General features: G+C 44.8%; 3 protein-coding genes across 3 annotated transcripts; 2 read left to right on the top strand and 1 right to left on the bottom strand.

Moving 5' to 3' along the window:
- The first annotated feature begins 28 nt into the window (after positions 1-28).
- LOC129181759 (uncharacterized) lies at positions 29-7,694 on the top strand. The gene is made up of 14 exons (XM_054777348.1): positions 29-991; positions 1,053-1,172; positions 1,240-1,359; positions 1,432-1,494; positions 1,562-1,675; positions 4,830-4,943; positions 5,084-5,250; positions 5,358-6,018; positions 6,087-6,229; positions 6,367-6,427; positions 6,524-6,732; positions 6,896-7,082; positions 7,172-7,267; positions 7,349-7,694. The coding sequence occupies exons 1-14, from the start codon at positions 857-859 to the stop codon at positions 7,508-7,510; spliced, it is 2,352 nt and encodes a 783-aa protein (XP_054633323.1). The 5' UTR covers positions 29-856; the 3' UTR covers positions 7,511-7,694.
- Positions 7,695-10,934: 3,240 nt separating this feature from the next.
- On the bottom strand, positions 10,935-15,357 carry znf277 (zinc finger protein 277). Its single transcript, XM_054776718.1, has 12 exons — positions 15,274-15,357; positions 14,759-14,987; positions 14,597-14,685; positions 13,706-13,788; positions 13,530-13,621; positions 13,359-13,469; positions 13,151-13,283; positions 12,786-12,853; positions 11,717-11,813; positions 11,591-11,633; positions 11,345-11,519; positions 10,935-11,264 (listed from the first exon to the last, which is right to left on the bottom strand). Exons 1-12 carry the CDS (start codon positions 15,299-15,301, stop codon positions 11,078-11,080), a joined length of 1,335 nt encoding a protein of 444 aa, XP_054632693.1. The 5' UTR covers positions 15,302-15,357; the 3' UTR covers positions 10,935-11,077.
- Positions 15,358-15,477: 120 nt separating this feature from the next.
- immp2l (inner mitochondrial membrane peptidase subunit 2) lies at positions 15,478-16,894 on the top strand. Its single transcript, XM_054776721.1, has 6 exons — positions 15,478-15,642; positions 16,009-16,172; positions 16,242-16,345; positions 16,436-16,501; positions 16,580-16,682; positions 16,756-16,894. Exons 2-6 carry the CDS (start codon positions 16,038-16,040, stop codon positions 16,879-16,881), a joined length of 534 nt encoding a protein of 177 aa, XP_054632696.1. The 5' UTR covers positions 15,478-15,642; positions 16,009-16,037; the 3' UTR covers positions 16,882-16,894.
- The last annotated feature ends 337 nt before the right edge of the window (positions 16,895-17,231 follow it).

Below are 17,231 nucleotides of genomic sequence, written 5' to 3'. Positions count from 1 at the left end.
CCGGGACAGAGCGTGTGATTAAAGTTTATGAAGAGTTAATAGGCCTGCTTAATTCTACACCACCCACAGAACAATACCTCTTTTAGAAGAGTTTAACGACGACGACGATTTGTCCTTTTTTTCAATAACTCCTCCTCCTCCACCACCATTACTACCAACGACGTATGCTCGACCACTCCTCTTCAAAGGTAAATAACATTTATCATTATGTATTATTATATCACTTTTATTATTGTTTTTTTCATTAATTATCCTCATTTAATATTACTACTATCCAAACTCATATTTACATACATACGCCTATACTGTATAAGTATACACATACATGTAGTACCTAGATCATTGGTAAATTACCTTTTCTCTGACTTAAGAACAAATCGACTTGCGAACAGGTGTCTGGAACCAATTGTGTTCGTAAGTTGGGGACCTAGTGTACTCACAAACTACCAACAGCTGACCCGTCTGACCTCTTTCGGGACCTAAAAGCAGCATCATTACCTATGTTGCAGTTAAGTTCCATTTGTTCTGTGGTTACCGTCGCATTTTTCCCTCTTTGCCATCACCGATAGCCTTTTGTGGCGGAAGCCCAAAAGCCACTGAGCTGACGTCTTGCAAGATTTTCTGAATACTCACATAATTATGATTGGACTTCTGAAGTATTTTTTTCCAGAAAATGTGCGTCAATTCAACAACAAACAGTAGGATTAGTAATTAGTAGTAAAGTTGAAGATGGATCAAACCGCTGAGTCAGGCTGTTGGGGTGTGCTCAAAGAGGAAAGATTACGCTTGGACTTCAGCTCAGGTGTCAAGTGTGTCAGGTTTCTGCGCACCTGTTCTCACCTGTGCGCCACTTCCTATGTCGCGTTTGGCAGGTGAGATGGGAAGCGGCGCGTCGACCGTCGAGGGATCCCGTCTGGAGCGAGCAGAGGCCGTGCAGCCTGAGCCGGTCCGGGCCTTCACGCCTGCGAGCGAGAGTCACGACACCCTGCGGGTAGCAGCAAGAGGACTGATTGATTGATGGATGGAAGGGTGATTGTGATGTTTGTTTGCAGGCTGATGAAGGAGCTCAGGACGCTGCGGACATCCTGTCTGTCACCAGCGAAGACACTCACACCAAGGAAGACGAGCAGGAAGGAGAGGTGCCGCAAAGCGTCGTGCAGCCAGTTGTGACGGTGAGTAGCTTTTATTTTGAAAGAGCAGGCAAGGCTGTGAATGATGACGTGTGTGTTTTCCAAACAGGAAGTGGCGGCAGAAGGAGAGGAAGTGTCTTTGAACTTTGAGAGTTTTCTTCACAACAACGGAACGCTCTACAGCTGCTTCAACCATCATGGGAACAGAGTGTACGTGGACGAGGCCCAGGTGAGGCAGGCGAGAGTGACATTATGGCGAATGATGTCATCTGATGATGCTTATTTTGACACTGTTGAGCAGAACCTGCAGCCATTTCCCAACGACTGGTACAACCTGGGACGCTTCATCACCGGCAACCATGAGGTGTGCACGTTCTTTTAATCATCACTAGTCATAACTTAATAGTTAACCAATACAGTACCCTCATCAGGTTGCCGCCCAGCCACCGCCGCTCTCCAACAGCCAGCCGTCGGTTGCCGAGGACGACCGCACGGGAAGCATCTTCATCCAAGGCAAAGGAAGTGTCATGACTTACATGTTTGAGGTGAGAGGTCACGTTTGGTGAGGGCCACCTGATGTGATGACATCACCAGCTGTCACATGACTTCACAATGATCCAGAGGTTCCACAATAGTTTACTGGAAGTGTGTTTCGTAACAGCTACTCACACCGTTTTGTGTGTCTGCAGCTTTAATGCCAATGAGCTGTGTTTGACCAAGACAGTCTCAGACAGATTGTATGTCTCCAATAAGTCCTATTGTGGACTTCAGCCAATTTTCACACATTCACTTGTCCAACCTAATGGATGCCATATATCACATACGACACGTAACATTAAAGAGCGGGACAGGAGGACGAAAATGTTAGCAACACTAGCATAGCTTTGTGAGCTACAATGCTAACATTACACTCCCATTTTAACAGCAATATCATGCTAGGTTCGCATATTCGCTAAAGAAAAACAATCAATGAAACTTACCTCTCCCAAATCTGTAGGTGACTGCCAGATAGTTGGCAGGCTGCGTTTTAGGGTGTGTAGTGGGTGTATGTCGGTGACGTGCGGTCAGGGGAGGTAGGTGAGGCAGAGCGTCACGAGGCATAATGAAAAACACAAAAAACAATGGTAACATACAATAAATAAATATTTCTCCATTGAGCAGTGTTATAAATATATTTTCTGTATGATTCCAATTGTTTTTAGCATGTTCTTAAATAAAAATCGCTGAATTTGCATATTTCCTGATCAAGTACTGGGAAGAAACCTAAAGTGAGGCCACGGTGAGCGTGGCTTCTCCGCTTCGTGCGCAAGCCCCGCCTACCGTCTGAGTGCCCATTGAGTTGAGTCATGACGCCTGCCAGTTTCTGTTTGTCAGCATGCCGCCAATAATATAATGGTGCAGAAACATACAGCCTGTATAACGTCATTATTCTTGATAAACAGACAATAAAATACATGAAAATGTCATACAGGAGGTGCTTGCATCATGAAGGGGTGGGGGCATGGATGGATGGGCTGGAAGCTGCTGTCTGTGAAGATCTTCCACAGAGTAAAAGCCAGCGTTATTTTTTTCCTAGCAGAAAATCAAATGTAGTCGATATGTTTTTATTCTCTGCTGAATGAATGAATGAATTTGACAGCCAAGATGGAGGATTATATACCCAAACCCATCAGCAGGTGATCGGACTCACTTCTTTTCCTGGCGCCTTACAAAACACCCAAGGTTACCCACCTTACTGTACATGCAATAAAATAATCACAATAAAACATACATCCAGACAAGGCTTTTTGAGTATTGGTGTAACTGAGGCGGTTTTGAGAGGAGAGGGAACGGTGCCAGTAAGCAAGGAGGTGTGAACAATTTGAGTGATAAGAGGGTTCCTTAACATTCCTTAACTAACGCAGTTGGAAGGGGATAAAGTTGGCAGGTGGAGGACCTAGAGCACCTGAGCAGATCAATCATCTGTTGACTGGGAGGTAGGAGGAGAGCCGACATGGTACGAGTGGGAGCCAAATCAATGCTGGAATTGAGTTAAGCGGAGGTGAACAGGAAGTTTTCAGGTTGTGATGGATAGAGCTGACCTTATCACACATGAAATCTAGATACTGTTGACATTGTGATACTGATGAGAGATGGGGGGTTGAGTTTTGAGTAGTTTCTTAACAGTTGAGAATAAGGTTCTTGTATTATTTCCATCACAACGGAAAATGTTGCCGTAGTAGGCAGATTTGGCAGCATTAAGAGCAGATTTGTATGTTATAGTGCAGGGATGTCCAAACTTTTTCCAGCGAGGGCCACATACTGAAAATTGAAAGGATGCAAGGGCCACTTGATATTTTGTAAACCAACACATTGGGATATGCTAAGAAGCTATATGTAGCTCAAGAAAAAACTGCATTTCACCTTTGTAATCTATCTGTAATACTGTATAGGTGAAATGCTACTAAAAATGACATTTTTTATATAATAATACGAGTTTATTCTTGTAAAACTGGCACTTCTGTTCTTCATTCGAATATGACTAATATTTTGACTTTATTCCCGTAAAATTACAGCTGTTTTTGCCATTTCTGCTGATTTTTTGTAATTTTCCAACTGTTTCATTTTAGCTTTCCTCTTGTAAATTTTCTTCTCGCAATTATAAATTTATAGCTTTTAAAACAATAGTGTACTTTTTCTTTATTTCGACATTGTTACAGAAATGAGTTTGTTCTCATATTTTTCCAAATTAGAAATACATTTTTTCCTCATAATATTTTGGTTTTACTCTGGTAAAATTTCTGCTGTTTTCCAAATATTTCAACTTCTCTTCTCCTGATATTTTGACTTTATTCCCATGTTATAAATTTTCCCCTAAATTGCAACTTTATTTATTGTTTTTGACTTTAATATTTCAACGTCATGCTGCTAATATGACATTTTTCCTCATACTATTACCTAAAAAACGATACTTCTTGAGAAATTATGACTTTTTTTCCTTGCTAGATTACAACTCTTCTCTTAATATTTTTACTTCTGCCTGATTTTCCCATTTTTGCTGCTGTTGTTGTTTCTTTTGTTTTTTTTTTTTGTTTCCTTGTTAAATTACATTTTTAGACTGTGTGGCAGGCTGATAAAATCACAGCTGTGGGCCGCAAATGGCCCCCGGGCCGTACTTTGGACACCCCTGTTATGGTGTGTTCTAAGTACATTAGGAGATGTACAGGGAGACCTGTCTTCTTGTGAAGGAGTTCCAGGCGGCAGCCCATGGTTTTGAGTTGGCGGAGTTGAGGATTGAACCAAGGTGCAGATCTGAGGAAGGAGACTGTGCGAGTTTTTAGTGGGGCCAGGGAGTCAAATGCTGAATGGAGAATGGAATTGTAAAGGTCATTCAGCTCATTTGCAACGACAGGATGACAATTGGTCATTGATGTGGAAAAACTCCAAAGCAGTCAGAGCCTCAGCAGCCATGAACCTCACCACACGACACTGGTGTATGTACGTATACACAGGGCGGGCTCATCTCGCTAGGCGGGTCAGAGGTGGTATCATGTCCATGAGGAAGGAGGATTTTCCTTAATGATGTCATAAAAAGATGAAATGGAGCAAACAAGTGAGGGAGATGATAGATCTTTCTCACGTTTGGGGCTCAAAAACGAGCTCTTGGGACACATATTACTGCTAGAATGTCATTAAAAAGTCACTTTTGCCACCTCGCAGGAGAAAGTGAACGTGTGCAGGTTCTGGGATCCTCAGTCGGGTGTCTGGCTTCTCTTGCCGCTCCAGTGGGAGATGAACGTGGACTTTGTTCAGAACAGAATCCAACAAGTCATGGTGAGGACGGCTCCACTTGACTCTTGATATTCATCATAAAAGGGGAGAAAATGTGCGGTCTTCTTGAGGATCTTTTGGAACTCCACTGATAAAAGCCAGTAGAAGATTCTGGATGCGCCTGACCGTGTTTGCTGTCTCAGTCCACCCTGCCAGGCTTGGTGGACCAGAAGGAAATCACGGCAGCACTGCGTCAGTGTAACTACGACGCAGAGGAGGTGGTTTCCGTCTACCTCACCATGTTTGGAGAGATCCTCCTGCAGCCTTCAGCTGGAGGAGACCGCGGCTACAGCGACCTAAATTCCTTCAGGTCAGCGAGTACTAGGTCCCGATGTTGTTATGGTGCATAAATCCTGCATGACAGTCTAAAAGCTGACTGTAATCCACACATATGAGAGCAGCATGTTACTCCCTCAGAGCTCTCCTGGAGAGGGATCGGGTCATTGAGGACCTGAAGCAGCAGCTCCAGGCCAAGGACAAGGAGATGGACAATCTCTTCCAGAGGAACAGCTACCAGGCGAGAGAAGCCCACTACCTCAGTGACGTGGTCCAGCACCTCAATCACAAGGTAGCTGAGCTGGAGGCTGACCAGCAGGAAGCGCGGGAGAAGATCCGCTCCCTTCAGAGCCGCCGAGCACCTGCGGCCCCACCGGCTAGGACCATCAGCAAACCCGTGGTGGATCCTGAGCGACTGCGTCAGGTGAGCCGACTGACCCGAGAGCTGAACGTGTCCAATAAGCAGCTAGGCTCCACAGTCCGTCAAACGCTGAGCGACATGAAGAACCACATGCAGCAGCTGAAGGACGTTCTCAGCAAGATGGCTCAGGTGGACCAGGAGGCGGCCGTGGAAGTGGAGGAGCTGCGTTCTCTGTACAGGAAGGAGGCGGTGGAGAGACGGAGCCTGTACAACAAGCTGTTGGAGCTGCAAGGCAACATTCGAGTGTTTTGCCGCTGCAGGAAGAGCTCTGCCTCCAGCTCATGTCTGGACAGGACCGACGACCAGGAAGTGGTGGTGGTCCAGAAGTCCAACAAGAAAAAGTTCCACTTTGACAAGGTCTACGCTCCCAGCAGCACTCAGGTAACAAGTCACATGGCCACTTTATTGATGAATGATACGATGACTCACTTCCTGCTTCCTGTCTGCAGGAGGACGTGTTTGCAGGAACCGTACCCCTCATCACTTCCTGCGCAGATGGATACAACGTGTGCATCCTGGCGTACGGTCAGACGGGCTCGGGCAAGACTTTCACCATGATGGGCACCAAGCAGAACCCTGGAGTCAACATCAGGTCCCTTCAGTGTTCACGTTAAAATAACCAGTGTGTGCTGGTGGTTTTCATCAATACTTGATCTCGCAGTCAGGTCCAGTTCCCTGCAAAGTTCTCATGTTACGAGACGGTTCTGATGTCTGTGCTGCCCCTTGCAGGTCCATAAGGGAACTGCTACGTGTCTGTGCCGAGAAAGATAAAGTGTCCTACGTTCTGAAGGTTCCACTGCGGCAGTGACTATTATTATGTGTTGGCTCTGGCTTCCACTTGTGTTATTTTGAAAAATTACAACTCATTGAAAACTCGTTTGCTCAGATTTCCATGCTGGAGATTTACAATGACACTCTCAACGACCTGCTGGCCAAAACTCCTGGTGCCGCCTTGGACATCCGAGTCCAAGGGAAGTCTGTGTCCGTCCCAGGACTGACCCAGGTGCAGGTGCGGACTGAGGCGGATATCCTCAGTGTTATGGAGACGGGAGAGAAGAACAGAAAGATGGCCTCCACCAAGATGAACATACACAGGTTGTTCACTCTTTTTCATCCGCTGCTTGATTCCGTTCATGTTTGCTGCCCCCAAGTGGCCACACGTGGGAAGTAAACCTCAGTAAAATCTGTAGAGCTTCTTCTTGAGAAGACGCCAAATGAGAACTGGGACTTGAGTGCTATTTATTCTCTTTCCCCTCAGTTCCCGCTCTCACCTGCTGGTGGCTCTGGAGGTGGAGGGCTCAGATGAGGTGTCCGGGCTGACCACTAGAGGAACGCTGACCCTGGGTGACCTGGCCGGATCTGAGCGCATCTCCAGAACCGAGGCTGAGGGTCAGAGGCTGGTGGAGGCGGCCGCCATCAACAAGTCGTTGACGGCACTGGGACAGGTGATGATGTCACACACACACACACACACACACACACCTTTGATGTTCTTGTCGAGCTTGGTTGAAAGTGACTGTGGTCTGTCTTGCAGGTGTTTGCGGCGCTTAAGTGTAACGCCCTTCACGTGCCCTTCAGGAACTGCAAACTCACGCACCTGCTGCAGCCCAGCCTCAGTGGAGACGCCAAGGTCAGCGCCACCTGATGGCTGACCCCCCACTATGTTTCTTTCTCACTTTTTGTGACGTGAGCGTTGTTGTTCCGTGTGCAGTGCTGCGTGTTTGTCAACGTGAGTCCAGATGCAAAGGACGTGGTGGAGACGCTGAGCACGCTCCACTTTGGCGCTGCCATCCGTCACGTCTCCCTGGGTAAAGCAACGCAGAACTTGGTGCCGGCTAAAGGCAACAAGACGGCAAAGTCGGCGACGCAGTAGCAGAAGGGTTTTGCTCTGCTACCAACTTCTGCTCCTCAGTGATGTTGTTGTGGAGTGACTGATTTGTATTTGATCATAGACTACTCTACTGTATGCATTTGTAAACAATATTACATATATAGAGATATTTGGTCATTGTTTTCACCAATCAATGATATTTCATGAAAATAATGATGCCGCTTTGTGTTACGCTTCGTGGTTACGAGCTCCCATAAATCTACTAAAAACAGTTTTGCTCTTCATGTCTATGGCCTCAGAGATAGTCTGAAACAAAACAAACAGTTTCTTTTAATTACTGTATTTTATGTCCTTTGTGTGTTGTGTGTCTGACTCAAGTGTTCATTTAGGTGTCCGGGACTAATGTTCACGATGCTCGCGATCACTTTAGTCTACTGGAAGGCTAAATACCGTTAAAAACGTCGACTCACTGCATTATGTAAAACCATCTTGAAGAATTTAATACTGAATTTCAAACTGCGCTGGGAATTAATTTAGAAAATTAGAAAACTTTTGTCATCTTGAGATTGTTTGCTAGTTAGCTGCTTTATTAGGAACAGCGTTCTAACGTAAGTGTGTGAAAGACAGACGTCTATGAGCCCAAGTCAGTACACTTGAAAATAAGAAAAAAATGTACGGAAAATAAGGAAAATTCTGGTCTTTCACCAAATTTACAACAAGTACCCCCACCACGATGCAAGGGGGGGAAAAATCTGCTTCTTTTATTTTGAAGGTCAGCTACAGCAGGGGTCTCCACACTGTGACCAAGGAGACATTTGCAGCCCGTGGCACATTCTAAAACTATAATTTAAGGAAAAAAACACACACAAAAAATCTGCAGTAATTTTACAAGAATAAAGTAAAACTATAAAGTGAAAAAAAAATCTAATGAGAAAAATAGATGTAATTTTATGAGAATAAAGTAATATGAGGAAAAATAATGTAATTTTAGTAGTTTAAATATTAAGGAAAAAATGTTATTTTTCGAGGTGTCAAAAATAACACGTTAACAGGGTAACAAATTTATTTCATTAATTAAATTACATTTTTTTAGTGTACTTAACGCATGCGCACCAGAGTAAGCATGCTGCTGTTGTGACGGTTCGGCTATGCCGGGTTTTGGATTCCAAAATGCAGAGTCGAAGCAGTCCGTAAAACAAAAGTTTATTATAACAAATGGAAACCACAAGGTGGAAAAAATACACAAATATATAAAAGGGGAAATAAAGTCCAACAAAAACCACCCGGACTTAGTCACGGGGAATAAACTAAGAAACAAGAACACTGCAGGTACAAAACGCTAGAAGGGAAAACTGAGAACAGAAATTGCTCCACAAAAAGTAAGCATGGGGAAAAAATAACAAAAGCCGCTGCCGAACGATCAAGCAGGAAATGAAAAACAGAAAAACGCTACTGCAAGGAAATAACGAGGTATTAAGCTAGCAACACGAAGGACTAGATGCTGGGAAGAGCAGGTAGCTGACACAGGGCTGACAACAATCTGGCACTGTCAATGAGTCTGGCTGCAGTTTAAAAAGGGACGATGGCTAATTGTCTGAAGGTGTGTCCAATTAGCCTTCCTGCGGACTCAGGGGTGTGCTGCAAAGAGATGACACCAGAGGGCAGCAGAGCAGCACACAGATCATGACATCACTGGCAGATGAGTCCGTCGTCATAAGCACAGTGGCGCGTCCTCTCATAGTCACACAGAGCCTGACACTGTTTTATAACTTAATTCTGACCTGAACACACACAGCAAAACCACATACAGTATGTATCTCCAACTCACACACGTCTCTAGTCCGTTCAATCTTTCTCATTCTCATTACAAGAACGCGAGATGCATTCATTGACACTACGAACATCACAAAAACTGCTTGATAATGCGTGTGTGTGGATAAATAAACAGGAAAGGTAAAGAAAAACATGAATCACTCACTTCATAACTCTTAAGGAGTTTAATGAGTTTGATTCGAAGTGCCGCTACACGGAAGATCACGGCTGCTCGCGGCAGCGCGTGTGCCCGCTATGACAGTCCACAAAGCAGCACATTTTGGAGTTTCACTGTGTTCTGGGTCGCAGGAGGGGACATCGCAGAGGCTCCATATGTTTCTCCTAAAAGACGGTGCGTGTAGCACGGGTGGTCAAAACACCGCTGTGGTGAGGGGGGTAGCGGTAATGTAAAAAAAACAACAAAAAACGTGTTCAACGTGAGAGATGAGGAAGAGTATAACAAGTGTATTAGATATTTTGAGGAGCTTGTTGGGTATGGTGGAGACAGGGACCTGACAATTTCTGAGCCTGGTGACGTCATGATATGCAAATTAGATGAGTGAATTTGCTCTCATCACAAACTTTGGGTGATACTGCTGGGATGTAGTATGTAGGGATGTAGTAGCTGGGATACTGCTGGGATTTTAGTATGCTGGGAATTACACTGCGTGATGTCTTTGAACACAACCAATTGATTCAATTGTTCTACCACTATTAAAGAGACTAGTGTTAGACAAATAGATTTTTAGACTTGTGTGGTATCATTTACCTTGATTTAAGTTTTCACAGTTCATTTGGAGCTGTTGATACTTAGAAATATATAGAATCCCGTCCTGTCATTGATCATTCTTTCATTAAATACAGTAAAAATGGGCATATTTCACACATAGTTGCTAATGATGATTAGTCATGATTAATTAATTTAAAAAACGGTGTGGGGCGCGCGCGCGGTGAACTGTCAGCAGGGGCGTGAGAGGCAGAAAAGACTTTTGATATTAGTGCAACATGTATTAATTTGTCATACAACTGCAGTTTGCATGCAATTTGACTCTTGAATACGCTTCACCGTTCTCCATTTTGTCACATTTCGCTGGTTTCAGTTTCGAGTTCAGTCTGTACAGTACAGATAAACAAATAGATATCAATTTCAAATTGGGGGGAGGCGAAACCATTTGTGTTTCCCAGTGGGGGCATGACAGAAAATAATTGAGAACCACTGTATTATGGGAATGAAGTCAAAATTACGACATGAAAGTTGAGAGGAAAGTTGAAATAGTTGGAAAATTAAAAAAAAACAGAAATGGAAAGAAGAATAAAAATTTAACAAGAATAAAATCAAATTATCAAGATAAAAAAAGTTGTAACGGAATGAGAAAAAGGGTCACGATTTTCCAAAAATAAACAAAACCAAATAAACTAAAACTAATAGTTATGGGAAAAAACGTCATTTTAGTCACATTTCACCTCTATCACAAAAGCTGAAATGCTGATTTCCTTGAAATATTTATAACTTCTTAGCATATAACCAAATATGAAAGTGGCCCTTTCATCCTTTGACTCACTAGAAAAAGTTTGGACACCCTTGAGCTCGGATGTACGTATTATGCTGATGATGTCCTTTCTGGTGAAAGGTATGCGAGGTATGACAAACACATACAATTAAGACATTTTTATTTTATACATGTATTTGTATTGAGTAAACGTATGGCGTTCAGTCAGGTCAAATGTCCAAAATGTCCAAGTGATGCCTTGCTGTTTCAAAAAACAAAATGGTGGTCCAAACAAACAAAGAAGGTTCTAGTGTGAGGCAGTTGGATTCTTGAGCAGCTGATTAAGGATGCTCTTCTGCTTCACAAGTCTCAGGTCCATAATGTCCTCAGCAATGATGGGAACGTCTTCTTGATTTGTTTCATCACTTTGATCGCCGTCGCTGTCAGATAAAGTGCACAGGAGGGCGTCGTTCTCATAGGTGGGGAAGTAGTACCTGAGGAGGTTAGAGGTGAATTGACTGTAGCTATATAATAAATAGAGACATTCAAAGGCATCAGCATGCATTGGACTCACTGTGGTTGGTTCCACGTGGACACGGGCGGGAGCTTCATCACATGACCGTTATCCACGATGTGACGCAGCACGTCACCTCTGGACCGGAACTTGTCGTGGCAAGCGTAGCAGCGGTTCTGGTGGATCTGGCGGCGGATGAAGTTGACCAGTTTGACCTGCTGGTAGAACCTGAGGTCTGAGGAAGACAGACACTGTGATGCAGTGAAAGACAAGTGCATTGTGGGTACTTGTGTAAGTCATACTTACTGAGCTGAGCCCTCAGCTGATGGAGATCAAAGCCGTGAATTTCCTGAAAGAAAACGGGCAGTGAAGAACATTCTCATGAGTACTGTGCTCTTTCGGTGGACATGTCACGAATTTCCTGGTGGGTACCTTCATATGAGTGTAGATCTGCTCCATGGTCTCAGACTGGTGATCACAGAACAAACACACGACCGAGACCGGATGAGACCGCCAGTCGGACCAGTCGCTGTGAGACATGTGGACGCGGTTAGACACCGTTAGGGATGTGAACGATAAACCGAGGCGACCGGATATCCGGTTTGACAAGCAAGAGATGCGGCTGCATCGGTAGAGGCCTCCTGGATCAATAAGAATCAAGCATAAGTCCTTAGATAAATAAATTGTAGAAACATGCACCGGGTATCGCAAGACTAGCAACCGGTTGACAGTCCGTCTCTTAAACGACGCGAGAGCCTGGGCTACCGGCAAACGATTGTTGTGCAACAATCTTTAGTAGCTTAGCAGGACTGAAGATGAGAATGTATCTAAATAACATTAGCAGCACGCTAGGTAGTCACCGGGAAAGTTTTTCAACACATCAGCCAAACATACGTACGTTATAGCAATCTATCCATCCATTTTCTATGCTGCTTATCCTCACGAGGGTTGCGGGGGTATGCTGGAGCCTATCCCAGCTGACTTTGACCGAGAGGCAGAGTACACCCTGGAATGGTCTACTGCAATCTAATGTATCTTATTTGTTATGTACTTTGTAAAACTAAGACGGGAACAACATCAAATTAAAAGCTCTACATTAATACAGAGCCACCATCCACCAGGACGAGCCTGGACTTTTTTTCCCCCAGAGAGGTGCACCAAAAAAAATTCACAGTAGCACTCAGTAACGTCATCAAATCTTATACATTCCCACACAGTATCAGCATTTGAGACCAAATATGAGGTGAAAGAGAAAGGGGGAAAATACAGTATAGTAGTCTACCTGTGCAGCGTGGGAGAAAGTTAGATGGTGCGTTCAAGGAGCGCCTGAAGATGAATGCCTACATCAACAACCGAATTGTATTGTTTGTACACTGTATCGAATCGTTCTCTTTTTAAAACATATCGTATCTTAACCTGCGTATCGAATCATCTATCACAATAAGATTTACATCCCTAGAGACCATCAAACGTAAAATGAGCTCTTGCGACTTGGACTCACTCGTCTTCGTCGTCCACCAGCTCACGGTCGTCCTCACTTTGCACTTCCTCCCAGGTCTTCCCCAGCTCCTGATTGGAGGAGTTCACATGATCAGTGTCTCAACTTTAGTGCAGACAATAATCTCATCAATTCATTTACTGTAAAAAGAAAAAAAAGTAAATACCACAATTATGATCAGCAATGTTTGTAGGTGATAATAGGCCTAGTATGTTAATACACTACATCCAAATGAAAAAAGTAACTGTACAGTCACACACGTGAGGGTGTGCTGCGGAAAAAGAAGAAGGAAATGAATTTAAAGGAAATTACCGCCTCCTTCGAATGAACTCATATTTCTATTAGAAAAGAAAGTGCAGTTCACCCACCAGATAGTTGATGACATAGAAGCGGTCGTACTGGTGGTTGTTGGCGTTGATGCGGCGGTGAGCTTTTTTCCTCATGTGATCCCTCAGCGTGGTTTTGTCTCTGAAGGTTTTCTCACAGTACAAACACTGCAGACTTGACACACAACCAAGATGATTCAGTTGCATAAAGACCCACAAATGTTAAGAAGCCGATGGCGTGAAAACGGACTTGTCCACTTTGCTCTGCAGCATGTCCAGCAGTTCTTCGCAGTAGACGATGTTGTCCGGCAGCCCGATGCTGAAGGAATGTTCTCTGGCCATGTGGTTGAGCAGAGACGACCTGAGAATGTAACACTGTGTCAGACTTTGATAAGACAACCCGCTACTTCCGCTGTCTGACCTGTTTCCAGTGAACTCGTCGTTGCAGAACATGCAGATGCGATGGAAGCTGCAGTCTTCTCGCTCCTTCTGCTGCTGTTCCAGCACCTCCTCCTGTCGATCAGTCACACCCTCAGAGAGACACCACAGACTCCCCCTCCACCCTCAAAAAAAGCCCTTTAACCTCACAATTCTTACCAGTCGTTTCTGCTGGAGCTTCTCTCGAAGGGTTCGGTCCTCTGGAAGGACGTCACACAGCAGGAAGTAGTGCTCCTGTTGCTCTGGAGGTCAGGTCACGGGACATTTAGAGGACACACATACGTGGGCATCAACTGCAAAAATACTCTAACTTAAACTTTAAAGCAGGGGATGCGATCCACCAGTCAATCTTTGGGACTTTGCCGGTCGATCGAAAGAATATTAGAAAAAATATACATTATCACATCAGTGCCCTCCACTCCCGGAGAGTGACCAACAGGCACGCACTCGGTCAAGTGAACACGACCATACGCCTCGCCACTCCCCAGGCACGCAGCCCGCAAGTCCCATCCAGGAGCCCAGTCCCCAAAACCCAGCTGGAGGTACCAGCGCATACACATCGGCTCACCTCGCCGCGCAAGCAACAAGCGTTGAGCAACAAGCATGCAGACGTTGCGAGAGAGGGGGTGACAGAGCGCAGTGATGTATCTGTGCACATAACAGTAATTTTTGCATGTTAATGCGACTGAAAATCTGCCTTTGCTACGTCAAAATTGAGTCACAAATGTAACTCCATAGACGGTGCACCTCCAAGAAAATCTTCGAGCTGCGGCAACGTGGCTCATTAGGGCTGACTGTTGTAACGCATTGACCAATTCCTCCCTCCTCAACCACCATCACTCGCCCATGGCACTAAGCCAACAAGCCAAATAGAGTTGTGGTTTTCTCATGGAACTGACGCCATGAGCAAAGGCACAATGACAAAATCTTGGCCTCCAAAAGGTTGGTGACCACTGTTCTAGAGGCTACAAAACAACCTGGAGCGGACTGGCTGATGGTGCATCAAACACACCATAAAAGCAAAACTTCAAATGCAACAATAAAACTCACCGACAGGCCCAGTTGAGTTGGTCTTGATCACACTGCAGAAATCGGTGATGGGCTGCTCCAAAAATCTACCTTTCCAGTGCGCCAGGTACCTGTAGACAGTAAACAACAAGAGCAACTAAATATGCCATGTTAAATCAAATACGGCAAAATGGGTTACGTTACTTTGGGAGGTCGGCAATGAGTTTGACGTCAGCAATGACCAACTTGTGCTCCAACAGAAGGTGTTTGAGAAGGGCGTCCTTCTTCGTCACAGGAAGCAACTTTGAGCAGAAGAGACACACCAGCGTCTCTCCGCTAGGCCACTGTGGACCAAGACAATGTGGACTGGGGACATCAGGACCAGTCCCTGGTTGCTCTGGGAAAGACAGCGGCTCCAGAATGTGGTCCAGACCTGAGAGAGCAACAACTGAAGTGTGAACACCCATATTTGCACACTAACTCTTACATTGACACAACATATATTTATTCTGACGGGGACACGTGTCCCTTTACACATGTTTACACTTTAATCAGCTAGCTTGTTAGCATTAGCAGATATACTTAAGACGAACAGTTCCAGCAGGTGTCGCCGAAGCGTTTTATACCCAACACGCTCACAAGTTAACATTCTTGTGATTAAACTATTTCAAACAAAAAAAATAACATTGTTAAATCTTCGAAAAAAAACTTCAGCATACCATCTTCCTCGTTGTCACTGGTAGCCATTTTTGCGTCACATGACCACAACAGCTCGCAATTGACCAATCACAAGCAAACCGCAGTCGACCCTCATGACGTCAGTGTGTAGTTCATGATGCATTCCGGCGTGACAGGCGGTGTAACCAAAATATAAATGGACTTTATGTAATCTAATCGCTGACGTAGATTTTGTGGTATGGTACAGAAATATGCCGCAAATTCACGATTGATAATTCCGTTTTAGAGCCGTGTTTATATATACCTTTCATCGTTGGCTGTGAGAAATATCAGATTTCCCAGTTTCATAAAACGAACCATGAGGACCTGGGAGTAACGTAGCGCGCCACAGGAAGTTGGAGCACATGCTGGTAGGTGTTATAATAGCTGTGTATGCTAGCTGTCATAGTTTGTTCCAAACTTCCGTTATTGGCTAAAATAATAATTAAATTAAATTAGTAATAGGGTATTTCGGGAGTGACTCATTATTTTGTGTTTGTTTCGCCTTTGTTAGCTCGGTGGTTCGCCTTGTAGCTCGCAGGTTGCAGTGAATGGACGCTAGTGTCCGTTGACTCTTCTGAGTGTTTTGCGCAAAGCAAATTGAACTTCAATTAGGAATGTGTTTTGAAGTTTTAAAAGTAGCATGTCAGCGCCTGCAGGTTGTCATTTGATCTGATGCTCTGCAGTTGCAATTGCTAATTTCTAACAAAATCTTTTCATTTGCGTGCTCGTCTCAGGTTCCTTGCTACTTCCCGTCCAGGTGAGCATGGCCAAGCAGGCCACGGCCGGACGCCGCTACCTGCGCTTCTTTGTGAGTGGTTTCTTTGTGGCTGTCCCCGTCACAGTGACCTTTCTGGACCGCTGGGCCTATGTGGCTAGGGTGGAGGGGGCGTCCATGCAGGTGAGACCTTCACTGACTTAACAGAAAGCAGGAAAAAAAAAACAAAAAACATGATCTATCCATGTGCAGCCTTTTTTGAACCCCGAAGGAGTATTGGAGGGTGATGTGGTCCTCCTGAACCGCTGGAGTGTAAGGAACTATGAGGTGCAGAGAGGTGACATTGTGTCCGTCATGTGAGTCAAGTCACTTGTTAGTTGTCAGACACAGGAAACCAGCCCTTTCATGGCCGCTAATGTTAAAGTGTACTCCCTGTATCACCTCAGGTCACCAAGGAACCCTCAGCAAAAGATCATTAAGCGGGTCATCGGTCTGGAGGGAGACTTCATCAGGTAGTTGTTATAAAAACGCTTCACAGTGCTGTCGTGTTCTGTCCGTCATGAGCTCTTGTGACGTCTTCCTTCCTGTAGGACACTGGGCTACAAGAAGCGCTACGTGCGCGTTCCTGACGGGCACCTCTGGATCGAGGGGGACCATCACGGCCACAGTATGGACAGCAACACTTTTGGCCCGGTAACCACACACAGAAAAACGAAAAATAAAACCAGAACCAGTGAATAAAATCATGCGGTTCCATTTTTGCCAGGTGTCACTGGGGCTGCTTCATGGTCGGGCGTCTCATATCATCTGGCCTCCTCGCCGCTGGCAGCGCATCCAAGCTGACCTCCCGCCAAACCGAGGACCGCTGTACACTGATGAAGACCAGGACTGAACAAGATGAACAACGGTTATAGATATTAGTAACAATTAGACTGACTGCCCCCTGCTGGTGTAACAGATGCTATCTACTGTAGCTGTCCGACAACAAAGTAAATCTCTCTCCCTGACACTTTAAGGGCTTCGATGCGATTCGTTCGGAGGTGATGTGTGGTTGCAGATCAAGCCCCGGCAGTGTGCATGGCTGGACCGCGCGAGATGATCACTGTTACACTGGCAGGAGGCTTTGTGTGCAACTTTTTTCTATTTAATATTGCTTCATCTTTGCTAAATGATGAATATGACAAAACCATCTTCAGATTTCTTTTTTCTTTCTTTTCCATAGTGACATATATATGGAATAAT

This window comes from Dunckerocampus dactyliophorus, chromosome 5 (assembly GCF_027744805.1).
Source record: "Dunckerocampus dactyliophorus isolate RoL2022-P2 chromosome 5, RoL_Ddac_1.1, whole genome shotgun sequence".
In the NCBI taxonomy this organism is placed as follows: domain Eukaryota; kingdom Metazoa; phylum Chordata; class Actinopteri; order Syngnathiformes; family Syngnathidae; genus Dunckerocampus; species Dunckerocampus dactyliophorus.
The sequence above is the reverse complement of the archived record's forward strand: the minus strand, read 5'-3'. Positions and strand labels throughout refer to the sequence as shown.